General features: G+C 41.9%; 1 protein-coding gene across 4 annotated transcripts in view; it reads right to left on the minus strand.

Annotated features, from left to right (window-relative positions):
• The window catches only part of ARMC8 (armadillo repeat containing 8), a 62,229-nt gene that overhangs the window by 7,058 nt on the left and 37,216 nt on the right, over positions 1 to 17,955 (minus strand). For all 4 annotated transcript variants that reach the window (XM_066326185.1, XM_066326186.1, XM_066326184.1 and 1 more), the window contains 11 exons: positions 16,846 to 16,926; positions 15,549 to 15,624; positions 15,375 to 15,465; positions 12,071 to 12,131; positions 9,148 to 9,348; positions 7,145 to 7,240; positions 5,710 to 5,792; positions 5,343 to 5,424; positions 4,056 to 4,142; positions 2,018 to 2,110; positions 1,393 to 1,542 (listed from right to left, as the gene is read on the minus strand). In XM_066326185.1, coding sequence (XP_066182282.1) covers positions 1,393 to 1,542; positions 2,018 to 2,110; positions 4,056 to 4,142; positions 5,343 to 5,424; positions 5,710 to 5,792; positions 7,145 to 7,240; positions 9,148 to 9,348; positions 12,071 to 12,131; positions 15,375 to 15,465; positions 15,549 to 15,624; positions 16,846 to 16,926 — 1,101 coding nt within the window. The remainder of the gene's footprint in view (positions 1 to 1,392; positions 1,543 to 2,017; positions 2,111 to 4,055; positions 4,143 to 5,342; positions 5,425 to 5,709; positions 5,793 to 7,144; positions 7,241 to 9,147; positions 9,349 to 12,070; positions 12,132 to 15,374; positions 15,466 to 15,548; positions 15,625 to 16,845; positions 16,927 to 17,955) is intronic.

Raw genomic sequence — 17,955 nt, forward strand, 5'->3', positions numbered from 1 at the left:
TCCAGGCTGAACTCTAAATGTGTGATGCTGCAGTTGGAAACAACCACTTCCCTTCTGTTAACCAGGAGATAAAATCAGAGAGGGGTGAGAAAACTGATGTTTCTTCTCTGGTATTTGCTACTCTTGCAGGGACACTGTGCCCAGGTCCAATAGCCACATTTCCAAAGCCTTATAGTGGGCAGAGAAATAAGCCTTGGTTATTGTCTGAGAAACTCCCCTAAGTTTGCAGGGTCACAGCCCAAAGGTCACTTGATGACAGACTATGAACACCTACACTAGAATAAAAGAGAAAAGATTAAACAAGATCTACTGGATTAAATGATACCAAATCTTAGGAGTGGCAGCAAACAGGCATCAGAGATGACCAGCACACAGCACACTACAATTCTTCAATCAGGGATTCTTGTAGGACTTCTTAAAATTCCTAATAATAACAGGATTTCATTGGAAAACTGCTGAATGAGTTATTATAGAGTGAGTTTTGGGTAGAGGTTGAAAATGGTTGGTTCGGGCTCTAAAACCTACCACAGGAAGCAGTGAAGCTGGCACACAGCTCCAGATGGAGAACACTTCAAGTCACAGTGAGAATTGTCAGGATGAATTCAATGAATGACAGGCTATTAAGTATCTTTTCACATTAAGATAGAGCTAATGTTCTATGAAGGTCATTGAGACTCAATGAGTAAAAATACCAAAAGATTTTTTACAGCGACCTTTTTCTGGTAGAAATACAATATGTGAAAAATGCACAGGAGAGGCTTCATGGGTTTTCTCTCCTCAAAAATGCTGGCTTGACAAATGTTTGCTGCATGTTTCTCTCTGTTCTTTACAGGGGATTACCCCTTTCTTTTCCTCCATGAGTATCTCTTTCTCCCTTTAGAAACAACCCCTGCGCTTACATTTTCCAACCATTTTATTTCAGGGTGCAAAATGAACATCTGCATTTTTTAAGCACACAATCCCACAGCCAAATTCACAAATCTAGTACTATCTATGTAGATGGATAAGAACAGAATATTTCAAGTGCCAAAGAAGAAGAAAGATAAGTGTCTCTAAGATCTGGACCTTCCCATACACTGACTCAACGGTGCAACCCTCAGTGCTGTTCTGGACAAGCTGCACAAAGAAACTGCTATGAAAATAATGTTGCTAAAAGCTAAATGCAATGGAATTGAACATTAAATGAAAATGCCTATTTCTGATAATAATTACAATGTTTCCATGGATGCAGGGGATTCTTTCAAATACTTTCTCATGCTGATTTGTACATTTGCTTGCAGATATTTGAATAAATTCAAGTGGTGTTAAAACAGGAAAATGTCTTGCACAGAAGCACTGGATTGGCAGCTTGTTTGATTAGCTTTCAGAAGGTCTGTTTGCGGCTCTACTTACTGGGCGAGTGGAGAGAAGATTCCTGAGCAGTCCCAAAGTTTTCATCAGAACATTTACATCGGAATCAGAAAGCAACTGGAACAACTGCTCTGTGCTCAGACCTCGCAGGATGTCTGACTTGATCTTCTGTTCCGCTTGAAATGCCATATTCTGAAACAGACACACTTCTTAATTGCTTTTTTTTAACCTAAAAACCTGGGCTTTCACTCTTTTAGTAGACTATTCCCTACAAGAATATATCCTTCCCAAATTAATCTTGCAAAAAGGCTGTAATTTATGAGCAACTGCTACACAGTGAATTCAATTTCCTCACTGTCTTACAGATGACCTGGTTATTACCTGCTTTTATTTGCCCTCTGGCATGCTACTGCCACTACTTAACTGCTTCCTTGAATGATCTTGGCAACAAAATTAGTACCAGAACTGAAGAATTTATTTTACTTTATGGACTAATGGATGAAGTGTTCCAGGCTGATGCTGTTTTTCTCCTGCAGTTTGGTGGAACAGCAAGCCAGATTTCAATTATGTAATTTTTAATAACAACTGACAAGTTCTACAGGGTGTGTTCACAAACTCTTTAAGGAAAAGATGCACAAATGGTATTTCACTGGGGTGTCCTACTCACCATTAAAGCCCAAATGCCGTTCACTCGCAAGGCAAGATTTTCACTCTGGGTTAAACTACATAGAAGTTCTATGGCTCCTGATTCTAAAATAGGCTGAAAGAAGGGAAAAACAGATCATTTCAACACTACTTAGACTAACTGCAAATATGAAAATACCAAAAATATACTCCTTATTCTTAAGCTAACAACATGTCCAGTGTACTCACATGAACTGGCCATGCCACACCCCACATCCATGACCATGTAAAAATTAGTTTTATGAAAGAAGTCAGGTCAAGGCAGCTGCTTTCACCTACATCTGTGTTTGTGGAGACATGGATGCACAGGCATTTACATGTGTATAAACATCATCACACACTGCTGTGATATTACACACACGTCTGCCACACTCCACAAGCAAATGGGTTTTCCTAGCAACATTCAGCTTGGGACTGCTCTCCAAAAAGAATCTTCCTTGAGCAATCATATCACTTTGGGTAATTAGAGGGATATATGTCACTGTTTAAAAAAGATTAAGGACAATGGAAGCTACTTGACACATTGCTTGACATTAAATGTTTGTGTCCAGTAATGAGAGCAAATGAAACTTGGCATAGTAAAGAAAACTGTAGACTTCTTGATTGAACTACAAGAACTTGTAACATCAACTTTAAATGACAGGAAAAAAATCAATGCAACCACTTATTTCAAACTGATTAATGTAATGGAAGCGAAGCTTGGAACAACTGCTTTTCTCCTGAACGGAATTCTCTGGTTCATGCAATGAAAACAAGAATGTGTGGAAGAGGCTGGATGCTAGAGGAGCAGGCTCCCCTCTGAGCAGCAGCAGCAATTTGTGCCCAGCTCACCTGGTCCTAGGTGCTCTGCACTGCAAAAACTTGCCAGGGATCTCACCACAGCCCCAGAGGCTGCTCTATGGCCACAGGACTGGGAGACATTCCCCAACTGGAATGACTCAGCTCTTCACATGCTGCAACACAGCCACTTCAGCTCTGCTCATTTACTGAAATGACTGGTGGACTATATACAAGTTTTAAAAGATTATGTAGAAGAAAAGGGTGATATGTGCAAAAAGATTACATGCTTTATAGAGGCTTTCAAATCTAGTACCTCTAAATATTTAATAAATCAGTATTTTCTTTTGGCAATGATGTTTTTGACATGAACCACATATCCTGATAGAAAATCCAGTATTTCACTCCAATCTGAAGTGGAAGCACAAAAAAAAAAAAAAAAAAAAAAAACACCAAACAAACAAACAAAAAAAACCCCCAAAAAACAACAAGCAAAACAACAACAAAAACAAACAAGAAAAAAAACTTCATAAAAACCCCACAAACTTTTGACCTGCAGTCTGCTAAAAAAAGCCCCATGGCTGGCCCCATGACCAGTGAACTGTGCTTGGCATTATTTCAGTTGATTTTCTGTCTTACACATATGATTGAAACCACCAAGACCAACTGATAAGTTGATAATCCAAACTGCCCTGCAGGATCCCATATACAGCACAATCTTGCAAATATTTTCTGGAATTAAAAAGTCTTTTAGACTTGGGGAATTGCTGCACTGCTATGGAGTGCTGATCTGTGTGTATGATCTGTATGAAATACAGACTCTGCAGAACCAGATATCCTATACTGTTCATCTGAGAACAATAAAAAACACCAGACTCAGCTATGCCAGCATTTTCAGCGTTACAGTAGCAGTAATTCTCTAAGACAATGGATCACATTGCAAATTATCAGTGTGGTTTCTTCTTGTTTATGATCTTTTTAGATAACCGTGTTTCACAAGTAAAAAGAAAATGACAAAACTTCATGTCTACTTTTTTCTTTAGAGACCAAATTAACTGTCACAGCACTGTAAGCAGACGATATTTTTTGTTTCCAAGCTATCAGTGGCACAGGCTCTGTAACATCACAGCTCCAAAATATGTCACAAGCAATGGCAGCCAATTAACATGCCTTTAAGCTAATTGAAGCATTGTGTAATCTCACTTTAGTCCATCCTCTCTCCCTGCTGCTGGCTAGGTACTCACCTCCTTGCTTGGAGAGAATTCCAGAAGAAGATTGCATAGCGTGGAAGATGCTACTACAAGAATTTCATTAGGAGCATTCTGTAAAACCTGCAGCCACAGAGGGAAGAGAGCAATTCTGTTAGTAGGATAATGAAGAGATCACTAAAATGGAATACCTGGAATTATGCTGTAGCTGTATTCCAGACTTCAGGAGGTGCTTTGATGCTAGCAGTGCAGACCCAGACAATGATACACATCCCAGGACAAGCTGGAGCAATGCATTAGTTCAAGGAAGTCGGATTTGAGACCTTTTAGTCCAATGCAGCAGAAATCAGTAGGGACAAACCCTGCTCTGCAAAGGATACTTATGCAGAGGAAGCTCCAGGAGGAGCCTCTTCAACTCTGTACCTTGTGCTAAGCACAACACAGCAAATTTCCTAAGGAGCATCCTCTCAGAGGAGCACAGCCTGAGACAAGCTATAGTCCCTTATCTCTGCCTGGATCTCCAGCAACACCAAAACACAGCTCCTAAACCAAACATGCCCCTCCCTTGTTCCCCACTGCCAACAGCACCTTCTGTGCTCTGGCCATCTCACTTCTGAACCATCAAGTCAAGCTCACTTCAGGAGGTTCCTATGAATGAACAGCCCAAGCCTTCAGGTGTGCTAGCAGACTTGGTCTCTTCTGCATTTTCAAGGTTTAAAAGATGTTGAAACTGAGCAATTGGTTTATTTATCTGCATTTATGACAGTGACATTACAGGATGAGCGATGACATATCTCTTACACACTTGAATCACACCTAATCTTGTGGAAAATCGCACTATGTGATAATGTGTCTTTTTAAAGGTCTTTCTGAGCTCTTTCATTTCAGCTGTAAAATCTGCATTGAGATGTAAGAGGTAGAGAATTACAGGAGAAAATGCAGATCTAAATTCTCTTGCAGGGCTCACAGACCAAATCTGAACTGTGCCATCTAGTCTGAGTCTGAGATCAAGGGACATATAGTGCTTGTAGTGTCCTATGTGAACACTGAGAATTATTTAGCTTCACTTCACTGACGACAAAATTCTCCCAAAATCAATAATGAAAAGAAGGAAACAAAAGGCCAACCAAAAACCAAGCATGAATCTCATGCTTGCTGCTGTTGGCTTTTATTGATTTATGACTCTCTTAGAAGAAGGCTATGAGATTTTGATTTCTATGTAATTTGTATCATGATTCTACAAGCAAGGCATGCCAACTGAGCAGACACCCTGTGCTCCTTGAATGGTCTAGAACACTCCTGGCACTGAGACGTGACACTTACCTTCATTAAAGGCTTCCATACAGCATGATCCTGAAAACTTGTCCTGAGCTGCTGGACAGAACGGGACAAACTGTGCAAACATCTGGAATGGAAGAGAAACCTTCCCTGTGAGACATGCACAACCCCATGGACACTGCTGTACACACCCTGCTGCTCCACACGGATTACTGGGCTGGGAGGCAGGCAAGGAGAAGCCTGGGAAGGGGCAACAGAAAACCCTACACCAGCCCAGGATAAAGGCTCCTCTCTCCCAGGAGGCCTCCCAAGAGCGCAGTGGAGGTGAGGGCAGCTCTCGGACAGTCAGCAGCAGCTCTCCCAGGTGCAGCACAGACTGTGACAGGCTCTGCATGGACGAGGACGGGCTCACCTGACTGCAGCCAAGCGCACCTTGATGCTGGACTCGGACAGCCCGTTAACGATACGGTCCATCATGTTCTCAGTCTCAATGATCTGGGCCAAAGAACGCGGGTCAGTGCACAACTCAACAGCATTCATGGCTTGCTGGGCTTTTGGCTACACACTTTTGCAGCTAAAACCAGCACACCGCACTCTCTTGCCATATTAAGTGGAAAGTTTTGTGTTATCTACAGACAATTCAGAAATAAAAAAATCTACATTCTATGTTCCACTGTGGCTTTTAATCATCACGGAACAAGAAGGTAATTTTATATATGTATCTATCTATCTATACATACATACACACAAATTACCCTTAATGTCATATAAAACAGAAGTGAGCATGTGTGAGTGCACACAACATATATGAACTACAGATCAGAGACAGATTACAGAGCTGTGTGGATAAAAAATACCCAGTGCCTCATCTGCTCTATTTAGACAAGGCCAACACAAACACTTAGACCAGTATAAAAGGGAGTTAATACCAGGATGAACGATAGATTTTGCAAGATAAGTCAACTTTGGCACGTACACACCCACTGCTTATTAAAAGCTGTGTAAAAGCAGGATCCTCACTATTAACTAAAGCAACAAAAAAGGAGTTTATGGGGTTGAATGCTGGAGATCCTGAGTGGTTCCCCACTGATAAATCCTCCTGATGTTATCTTTTCACCCTATGTTCTCCTTCTCCCTTCCTTCTGCTTTTCTCCTTTAACCAGCACATAAACTCAGAAAACATTCCTGTCTTCTGCACTTGCTAATCCATGCAAATCCATGATTAATTTAAAAAAATGCTCCTTTTAATCATCCATTTATTAAGTTCTCTCTACTTTCCACACATTAATTTTTAACTATGGGAGTTCTCCAAACAACCAATCTTTTTGCTGTAATGTTTGAATCATCAACTGCTTTGTTAAGACAGTGCAAGGCCCCTTGGTCACTTGAGAATCAGGAAACAAATTCTGACTTTGTTTCCCAATACAAGCAGACTTTACAGCGTTTATTTTTTTTAAAACATTTGTTATGAAATAGAATAAATGAGAACAGAGGTGTATTATCTCTCTCAGAACACAAATTTCAAAAATTTCTCATATGCTGCCACAGCAATATTCCTTATGAGTAGCCAAGTACCAAAAATGTTGAAAGACAACTCCTTGTGCAAGTCTAGTTCATCATTGTGCAGACGCTTACATAACTAAACTTTACTTTTGTTCTACTCTGATAGCAAGACATTAATTTTTGTTCCAATTCCACGCAATCTGAAAACTTGTATTAAGGGAGGAGAGAGGTCTCATTTCGACCTATTTGCATTATAACAGGGCATACCACTGGCAGGGTGGGGATGGCTGCCTTCCAGCTGCCCCTGTGGCTGAGCACTGGCCCAGCAGCCTCCCCCGGCTCACCTTTTTGCGGATGTCCTCGTCGTTAGCCCCCAGCGACGCGTAGAGCTTGAAGGCGGCCTGGCGCAGCTCGTGGGCGTGCTTCAGGTCGTGGTCCAGCTGGGAAACACAGCACAGGAACCAGGCTCAGCCACCAAAGCAGCTGCAGTGGGATATTCTGACTTGTTCTGAACTGGTGCTTACCCGCTCTCTTTGTTTGCCACCCCCAGTGGCAGCCAGAAGCACAAAGTGCTGCTCCCTGAGCTCATGTCCAGCTAAATGCAATAACGAGAGCTAAGAATATGGTTTATTTCTCTGCTGAGTTACGGAGAAGACAACTTCGTCTTCAATTTGAGGCCCAAACAAGGTTAGGACTCTATCAAGACCATATTCAGGTAAAAGCTGTATTTGTCTCCCAATAGAAACCTACAGGAACTAGATAGAAGGAGTGAAAAAACTGGGAGAGAATCAAGTGAAGTTTTATCAAGGGAACTGAAGCAAAAGCAGGAGCCAAAGTCAGTCTCTAAATCTCGGGCCATATTAAGAAGGGCGAATTTGGATATCAAGGATATTTTCTCCCTGAGGGTGCTGGGGCACTGCCCAGGCTCCCCAGGGAATGGGCACAGCCCCAAAGTCGGCAGAGCTCCAGGAGTCTTTGGACAACACTCCCATGGATGCACAGGATGGGATGGTTGGGGTGTCCTGGGCAGGGCCAGGAGCTGGACTGGATGATACTTGGGGATCCCTTCCAGCTCAGGATATTCTGTGATTTCATGATAAATAATGGGAGCACTAAAGGCATCATAAAATTGTAGTGTTTGAGGTTGACCCTGCTTGGAACAGCCAATTTGGGCTCTTGGATCTCCTCATGTTCTCTTCACTGAGAATAATTCTGTGACTCTGACTGCCCTCAAAACTTTGTACCGAAGTGCTCTACAAAACAATGCAATCTTCAAAGTCTACACAAAATGCCAGGAAAATGACAGCATAAGGTAGCAAAGTGCTGAAATAAAAGAAATGTCAAAAATTAAGCTCTGTGAGTAATTCTCTCCAGTACAGCGATATTGGAGCAGAAGTATTATATAACTGTTATAAACATTTTAAGCAGACAAGTCCTCTGTTTGGCAGATTCCTCACTCACTCCTCACGTAGTTTTACCTTACAGGGTGCAATTCCAAGCACCTTGTCCAAAGCCAGCACCGTGGATTCCCAGCTGGCTGCTTCTACAGACTTACTGCACACTCAGAGAGCACTGTCATAATATTTAGAACTGCCCCACTCACTTTTGGAACCTGATCATATTTTTGAGGCTACAGCCAATGTCCATTACTCCTCAATTAGCTGCTAAACTTCTTTTTGCTCAGTTTTTTATACTATAACTATTTTTTAATATTTAATTTGCATTTTTACGGAGAATTCAAGAAGCTCTCTATGCAGAATTAACCCCAATCTATAAGGGTCAGGGAAATGAACCTGTCTCTTGGGCCAATTTCATTTAAAAAGTGAAGCTCTGTAATGTATTTTTTGGGTACTTTCTAAAAATCAGACTCAGTAAGACTCCAAGGTACATCTGGTCTCTGTTTATCCAACATCTTTCAAGTGCAGATAACTCATAATACGAAACAGTATACGACATGCACGTGTTTTCATGCTTTAACACAACAGAACCATCTCTGAACTTCAGATTTTCCACAAACCTGACCTAAGAATTGAAAACAAACCTCTCTTCACATGGACATTATCTCTTATGAGGCTGAAATGTACTGGTTCCTGAAGGCAAGATGTTTAAACTTACAGGATGGAAGACCAGATATACACACTTTTGTGTGGTTAATTAAGACTCCAAAAAGCAGTGACTGAGACTTCGAGAGTACCAACATCATCAGGTCCTGCTAGACCTCTGGTCACCTTTCACTTGAGGATCTCATGCATCAGGTTTAAACAGAATTAAAAAAACCTCATCCTGAGCTCATTTATTTTTGGTTTTGCCCTTTTCTGCAGGTTCAGAGGCAGATGAGGAAACTCACCCTCTTGATGTCAGTGATGGCACTGACAGAGCTGGGGTACTTGAAGTAGTCGGCGAGCATGACGATGAGGTGGTCGGTGATGCTGGCCATCCTCTGCAGCTCCACATCTGTCTCAATCAGGTAGGCCAGAGTCTCTGCCCCCTCCACCCGCTCCTCCAGCAGTCTGTCCTTACTGCACATTCGAACCAAGCATGGCAGAGTCTGCAGAGATTAACACAAAGGACTTTCTAGTGCAGCTACGTTGATAAAGAGACTCCAAAGAAATGAAACAGCTGTCCTACAGCTCTGCATTATTCTTTAGATAAGGACTTTCATACACACACATTTCGGTGGGTTCAAGGACTGCACACAGAGGAATTGTTCAGGCATTCCTAAGTCTACAATCAGCTACTTTCAAACAACCTCTCACACAGTCAAAATGATGCAATGTTTAGAAGTGACTGCAGACAAAGTTTGACAAAACGTTTAAAAAAAATCCCCTCAAAAGTTGATGTTTGCACAGGCTTGTTCTTACTACACACCAGAACCAAAAGTACCCAAGCTGCTCTCTCTAGAAGTACCTGACCTCTCCTGCCCTTCTGTGATCCAGGATTAACTAAAGACAATGCAGTCAGATATATTCTCAGGGTTCCTTTCCCACACACTGGCTGCCTGGAGCAGAGGGCAAGGGAGAATACTCCTCAGCAGCATATTTGATCAACCAGAAAAGAAGTTAACCTGGAATCCAGGTCATTCTGCCTTCCCTGACATCTCACCTACCTTAGTTACACCCACAGGACAGCAGTTTTGCTACACCTTCTCTATTGAAACATAAAACCAATCGAGTATTTTTTTACCTGAAGCTCAGTGAAAAGTACTCAACTCTGGAAACGCCAATTCTCTAAGGGTTGGGACTCTGCTCCCTCAAGCCTTCCCAAATAGGAAAATGGACAAGGAATAACACCAAGGTTTTGCAACACCACCAAGTTCAACAGAATAACTCTAGTAAATGTTACTCAGAGTTGTGTTTTGAGGACCTGAAATAACATCTACCCATTGACTGTTCAAATTATTAAATAGATAAATATCTCATCTCCATTGCACAGGAAGTAGGACTTGCCTCTATATTTTACAAAGCTAGATGCACCTCAAAGATTATCACTGAGGTGAATCTTGCAGCTAATCCAGTGAGCCAGAGCACTCCCTTCTGCATATCTGGCCTTGAGCAGGCAGGCAAGACTGTACATAGGCTCTTCAAAAAATTACATTCATGTGGAGTAAGAAAGAAAAGATGGAGAATTCCACGTCTCAGTCACAAAGACAATGTACTTCTTAATTGCTTCCAAGGTCAAATGGCCTGAAATGAGCTATTTCTTGGAATTCAAGGACTGGGCATTGTTAAGTCACTGGCTGCATGCACCCAAGAAACACAGATCTCACGTTTTTCAGCACTAAGCAATTCTATCTGCTTAAAATTAAACAGAAGCAAGAATTCTGACAGACACGTTTTACACTGTTCCACTGGACCTACAGTGCAATTAACACACAAGAGCAGGGGGCTGTGTAGGGGTGTAAGATGGAAAGCCACAACGCACACCTGGCCAGCAGATAAAAGTCTAGAATTGGACTGTAAAAATGGAATATCTAATTTCCATGGTATGGCTGGGATGTATCTGGGTTATCTGGACAGTTTCATTATTAGGATTCCAGAGAAATCATTTCCCTTCCCATCAAATATTGTTGCCTCCTCTGTCCTCCTCAAGGATTTTATTTTTCCCCATGTTGCAAGTCAACCCACTACTCAAACTGAGCAATGAAAGTAAATTAAAACCATTTTGGAAAAAAAACATCCCTGACTGGCCTCCAAATGCAGAAAGTTTGATAGCAAAGGGTCAATAACTCCTGAATGCTAAAGGGACCATCACTTTAGCTCAACAGTGGTCAAAGGATTCGTGGCTGGATTAACCATAGGGATACTGTGTTATCTTCCAAGTATGAGCTCCTAGAGGAGGAATCACTGGGGTTGTTTGAACAAGGCAAGGGTTCTGTGCCTTCCTTCTCCCCTCACTCTTTTTGTCTTCTCTGGAGTACTACAACACATTTAATTCCACAGCCTCAAACATGGATTTGTGCTGAAACAGCTTCCATGAGGGAAAAAAGTGCTGCTGTTGCTGTGAGCTGGCCCAAGCAAATCCCTTCGCAAACATTTGAAAAGATGCTGGTTTTCCACAGGGCCCACATGGCCCAGCACATGCAGCCACAGGGCAGTGCCCAGCTCCCAACAATGACCTGCCACTGCCAGCAGGCCCTGCTCCCTGTCCCAGGGCAGAGCAGTTCTGGAACACTCACATCCTCAGCAGGGTGCAGCACAACATGAGGGATTTGTGAAAGGAAGACATTTCCAAAGAAGAAAGAGGTTTGCAGGAGAGACAGGTTGGGAGAATGGAATTGTTGCCTCTAGTTCGCAGGTGTTGTAAGGAGAAAGGAGAGCAGAGAATTGGAGTGTCAATATGGAACAAAGCTAAGGAGGAGGATGGGGGAGAAGGATGCAGCTTGGCTTCCTCTGCTGTGCAGTACGAGGTGCCTGTGCAGAACAGATGCCAATATGTACTCTTGAATGAACTGTATATTGCACTTTCTTGCACAAAAAGACAGGAGAGGCAGGCCTTTGTCTCAGCCAATACAGAGATTTTTTATCATTACTTGGAAACAAAGAGAAGCCAGAGAACTGTATTTTTAAATTTAAAAAAAAGTCAGGAGAACTTGGTGCTTTGCAATCTTTGGTGTAAAAGATTTTCTGCTACCTTTTATATGAGAGAATAAAACCAGGATAGACCTACATGAGAAAATCTTTTGAACAGAGAACTGTTTAAGCAGCTGTTGTGGCTAGCACAAAAAGAATTATTCTGTATTTACAAGGTGGTTGAAGCAGGACACAGCTCACCTTCAGAACGATGCAGGGATCGTCCGTCCGTATTGCTCCGGCTCTGCACATGGAAGTAAGGCTGCAACAACACAACAACACACAGTCACCTGCCATGGCTCTGATACACTTCAGCTGCTGCAGAGCACCAGTCCTAATGAAACATCCTCTCCTGTTTGATTTAGTACATCAGAGCTTGCCAGGCTTGGGCACACAAACCCCTACAAGTGGACTTTCCGGCAGGTTTGCAATGCAGGACCCCGTGCTGGAGTACTGATCAATAACAAAGGGTCACAGCACCACCCTGACTGAGCCCCAAACCTCAAAGGAACAACCTGCACTAGCAAAGTTACACCCAGACCTTCCTCTAAGTACCTGCTCCTGGGCTGTGCAGCCATCAGGAGAGAGCCAGCACAGGAACACAGCCTAGGAGCCAGCTGAACACAGCTCAGGCACAGACACCCAGGCCCTGCTCCAGGCCAGGAGAGGTGGAATTGCTGTGCTGCCTGTCCACAAGCAGGGTTTTACACTGGTAGGAACTAGCACACCCTCACTAATGATGAACCCAGCCAAGGCTGTGACACTGCACCAAGCCAGCATTTGTTCCTTATTAGACAACAGCTCAAAGTGGATATGACAACCACAAGGTCTCACCAGCACTCAGCATCAGACAAATTCCAAGTTCTTTTTTAATGTACTTGAAAAGTGCCCCAAACTACCAGAAATGCAAAATAGTTCACCCACCAAAAAAAGCTGTTTTACCTTAAAGTGGTTTTGTTTTTACCTGCTCTGCTACAAGGCAGTGGAATGGAGCTGGAGGAGAACTGCTGTGCACCAGTATCTCTTGTTTTAGCTTCTGAACTAACCATTGGAACTAGCTTTTATCATGTCACAGTGGAGGTTAAAAAAATATAACTGTATTTCAGTAAAGGTAACTTAAAACTAACATGTTTGGACCCTCAGTTGGGCAGGCTGGAGGTGTATACAGCGTCCATCAGAACTGCTCAGCTAAGGAGCAGCAATATGCTCATATAACCATGGTGTGTTTCACCACATCCCTGAGCTCCTTCCAAGGGCCCAGTTGTCTTCAAGGCAACAACACTGATCCTAGCTCTGAATGCAGTCACAGCTAAAAATCCCACAATCAGAACTCTCTTGGTATATTATTTCTCAGAAAGTAAGAGATAAGACTTGAATGTCAGCACAGAAATCATCTGCTAAAATTTACTGCCCAAGCCTTGCAACTGACAGCAGGAAACTCATTTTCACACCTGCACAATCAGGAGGAAAGCACCCATCCTGCAGCTGCCATTTAGTCTGGTGAGACCCAGTTTGCCAAGCAAAGGAGCTCTATTTCAGTAATGAAAGAAAGTAATTTTTGACTTCAGGTAACACAGGTTTGGTTTAGCTGGAAGAAATTCTGGTGATTTTACCAGGAAAGGTTACTGCTCCACTTGTAGATGCAGTGCACTCTCCCAAGGGCCATCCTGCTCTTCCCTCTGTCCCAACAACTTCTTAAAGTAGTCTTGTATGCCAGACTAGATTCAAATAGAAATTTTAGAGAGGGTTCAAAAGGAAAAACCCCTTCTAGATCCGTATTCCAAGGAATCTAATGAAAAATCAGAGGAAGTGCAGATTAACTGACTAAAGCTGGCAAGGTAAGAGGGCAATCTGATTTACAAGCAGAAAAAAAGATCATCTGTGACAATTTCACCCACTACTCTCATCAGGAAAAAGGAAGAGAGAGTCTGACTTGGAGGCAATGAGGTAGGGGATGGACCTTTAGAAGAAAAACCAGCAGGGCTTTGCAAACTCCAGGACTGCTGTAAAACTGAGAGCTCTAAAAAGGATGAGCGCCTGTGGACTAATTAGAAACCCAACCTGAAATTCAAGATACTGGTTTGTCTGCCATTTTCCCACCATTTTCTTTTGCTGCTTTTCGCCACATTGCTTTCTCTCCTGCTTTCAAAGATCCAGCTGAGCCAAAGCAACAGCAGAAGATGGGTTGTGTACACAGTTCCTTCATTCAGCAAAGAACACCAGTAGAACTGGGGATGTCCATCTCAGAAAAAAATCTCTTAACTCCAGCCTCTCTTTATGACTTGTCAACTGCTTTATATCTTGAGATTTGTAAAACAAAATTACTAAGTATGACATTCTCTATGTATTTTCTGACTTCTCAAAGAAACATATAAATCAATCAGAACAGACTGCTACAATGCAGTTAATTAAACCTGAGTTCTTCCCTAAGAATTGCCTAACAAAACCAGTAAAACCAGATTGCTTGGGGCAATTGTGGTTGGAAGGGAGGCTGAGAGGTCCCAAGACATACCTCCTACATAGAGTGAGATTACCCAAGAACCCCCCTCATACACATGCACATCACTGAAACTGCTTTCATGAATGAGTGAGGGCATGAGCAGAGTCACAGATCCTACCTACCCCACCTGTCCCTCATCCAGAATCAAGACTTGTACTGACACAAGTGGCTATGAAATTGTTTGGAGAACTCACTGCTCCTTGTCAAAGAAAGCCATCAAAAACTAAAAGAACAATCAAACAACACATCAGCAACCAAACTCCTGAGTTAAACTTAATTTTAGCCATTTACAGCAATGGATGATTTTATCTCTTTAACCCCCTGGAGTGATTTATTTCATTGCTATCTATACAAGAAAAGGGAAATGGTCCTAAAGGGTATCAATCCCAGTTTACTGTCAATCCCAGGGTGCTGCTATTATGGAACTGGGTCACATCTTGCCACTGGGTAGAAAGTCATTATAATTATGAACACACAAATGTACCCCCATCAGCATGGAAAGCTGAAGTACAAAATTAATTAATAACATTAATTCTGCTGTATGAGCACATGAAGCCAGAAGAATAATCTATTTTATTTAAAACAGTTGGGTTGAGGGACTAACTCTGCTCTCTCATCATCTTGGTGCACATTCTCCCAACACAGCACAGCCACCAAGGATGGGAACTCAGGACTGTGCTCTGCCTGTTCAAAGCAAAACTTATAAAATCCAAAATACATGTGAAAACCCATACAGCTGAACACACATTCTTCACAAAACCTGCAAAACTTCACAAAACCTGTTGCCCAGCAGTATTTTTCCCTGTTTATGTACAGCAAAGAGGGAAAGTTACGTTATAAAATGTGGTGAGAGCCACTTGTTCAAAGATTTAGATAATGGAAACAATATCTCTAATTATTCCTAAGATTTTCCATCCCATGTTACTTTGGGACAAGGAAGAAGGGAGCAGTTGAACAGTAAGGATTAAACTCCCTGCTATTTCCCCAATTCCTGAAGACAATTACCATTTGGCTGACGTGAGCTGCATTTCAATGGGCTTGTCCCTTTGTAACATCTTCACAAAAATCTGTGGTAACAATTCTCCATCAACAGACACTGCAAAGAGAGAGCTCCAAGTCATTCTCACTCAGTCAGGCAAGAAGTGAGTGTCAAACCAGCAGCAGCAGCATTGCACTCACCATTGACCAGAGTCATGGATACCTGGGGGTTTTCAAAGGCTAGAACTGAGAAGCATTTCAATGCCTGCATTCGGACCTGTGTAAAAACATGATAATATGAAACATCAACTCTGACTTCAAAGGAAAACTGAGCTGTACTGATGGACAGGCTTGCAGAAAACAGTGCCGTATAATCAACAAGAAATGGAGATAGAGAATAAAAGTCAGGTGGAAACATCTAACTCACACCCTGACTTTTGTCATCTCCCTGTTGGAACTATCCTTCTGTGGGAGATGTTGTAAACTCTGTGAAGAAAACTACCAAGGTTAAAACTTGGGAACTAAACAGGAAATAATGGTCTTATTTGTAATGCCTTGAGATTTCTATCTCAGAATCCTTTAAAGGTGGGCTTATATAAAATGTCTAAAGACAATCATCCAACTGAAGTGATTCCAAACAAATCTTAAAACAAATGTACACCATAAGTTTTACTGTCATTACACAGTCTCAGGTACCACCTGGATGAAAAGGATGGAGAAATTTCTTCATCCTGGCTCCTCCTTCTTCAGTCCGAAGTTTTGATGTAATCAATGTTTCATGGCTGCCTAGTTTCTGAACATGGCTGCCTAGTTTTTAACTTCTTTTCGGACACAAGGAAGATCAACCATTACCACCTTCCCAGATCACAGAACCTAGATTAGCTCAGATATTAGTCTTTGACTTGCCCTTTTACAGCTGCACATATTTAAACTGTGTTCTCGTCTTCAGAAGTGGGAGGACTGAGAAGGAGCTGACCCTCCTGGCCACCAAGTTACAGGCAGAGTGTAATGTTTATCCTCTGAGGTGGTGCTTTTGGATGGTCCAGGATGGACTTCCAAAACATAACAGAGAAGGGAGCTGAGACTCAGGACTTCAGGGAGCACAACACACAGGCAGCTAGGGGCCTCTACACATTCCCACAACCATCTACTTTTACAGGTATGACTTCCTTTTTAAGACAGACCACATTTACTTCTCTTCAGCTTACCTTCTTATTTTCATTTGTTGTTCAATAAATTAGACCACCTGGATTGCCAAGAGCCTGCTCCTCTCTGGAGCAATGCTAGGCAGCCCTGTTTTCATTATTGCTGCTTTAACTTTACAGTACAATAGCTTGCCTTTGACAGAACATGACAAGTAAAAGCAAGTGTTATTCTACAAATATACATCGTACCTGTTTATAGCTTTGGTTCACAGGCACAGACATGGTTTTTATAATCTCCATTTGAATTGCTTTCATAAACACATGTTAAACATAGAGTAGTTGTAATGTCTTACTTTGTAGGAGGTGGAGACCAACAGATGTGCGATGTTCTGAACAGCTCCACGGTTAAATAAGATTGTCTGGTGATCTGGACCCTTCAAAGGAAACATAACACAGGGTTTTTAAAACAACATGGAAGAGGTTTCCACTATCAGCAATCCGTTTTTAAATATTTAAGATACATTTCCTAACATTTACTTTGTAATCAGCTAGCATAACAATTTTTTTTAATAGATAAACAACATCAACTCATATTTTTATAGCATTTGTCCTTTTCTGGTAATCATTTCCACTCTCGCCTTCAATAGCAAATGACATGAGTTCTCACAAATGAAGAAACATGGATAGAGAACTTCTGTTTCTACTCTTCCTACTGGAAACAATTGAAAGCTCCTGATTTTCTCTACAAATCACATAAGAGATCACCCATCACTACTGTCTTCTTCACTGTTAATTTTAAGCATTTTCAACAATTCTAACTGCAGAAAGGAGGGGATTTCTTCTGAAACTGGTTCCAGATAGAATGACTGTGCTTTGAGAGGAAATTCACATTTTCTTCCATCTTTTTACTATTTTAGTTTCAAGCATATTTGGTCATAAATCTGGCCAGCCATCACCTATTTATTGACTTCAAGATCTAAGTTGGCAATGGCTGATATGTCAGTATTTTTTCCAAAACAGCCTTCGGAATTGAACACAAAGACTAAACTTTGCAGCAGAAAGGTCTCAGAACTTCTGCAGCATGACAAGGCTCAATGAGGTTTAAAAAAACAACATGAAATCCCAATACCTGCAGCCCTCAGCAGTCTCTTGCCAAAGCTGATCTGTGACTTGCAAACCTCTCTTTAAAAGTAGGTCCATAGCTCTGGTCATCTCTGCATTAAGCACAGGCTACGCACATTTAAATTCAGCTTACAGGATGCCACAGCATTTATCATCCCTCTGTGCATTTCCTTGACTAATCTGCAAGTGGAGAAAGTCTCTTCACTCCTTAATCTCTTGTTCAAATCCAGCTGAGTTTATGGCATCTCTGACACCCTGGTAGGCATCAGTGACACGTTATCTTCAAATCTGAGATACAGCTGAAATCAGATTCCTCTTGCAGTCAAAAGAACACTTTTAGA

The sequence above is a fragment of the Sylvia atricapilla genome, chromosome 10, assembly GCF_009819655.1.
Source record: "Sylvia atricapilla isolate bSylAtr1 chromosome 10, bSylAtr1.pri, whole genome shotgun sequence".
NCBI classification, from domain to species: Eukaryota; Metazoa; Chordata; class Aves; order Passeriformes; family Sylviidae; genus Sylvia; species Sylvia atricapilla.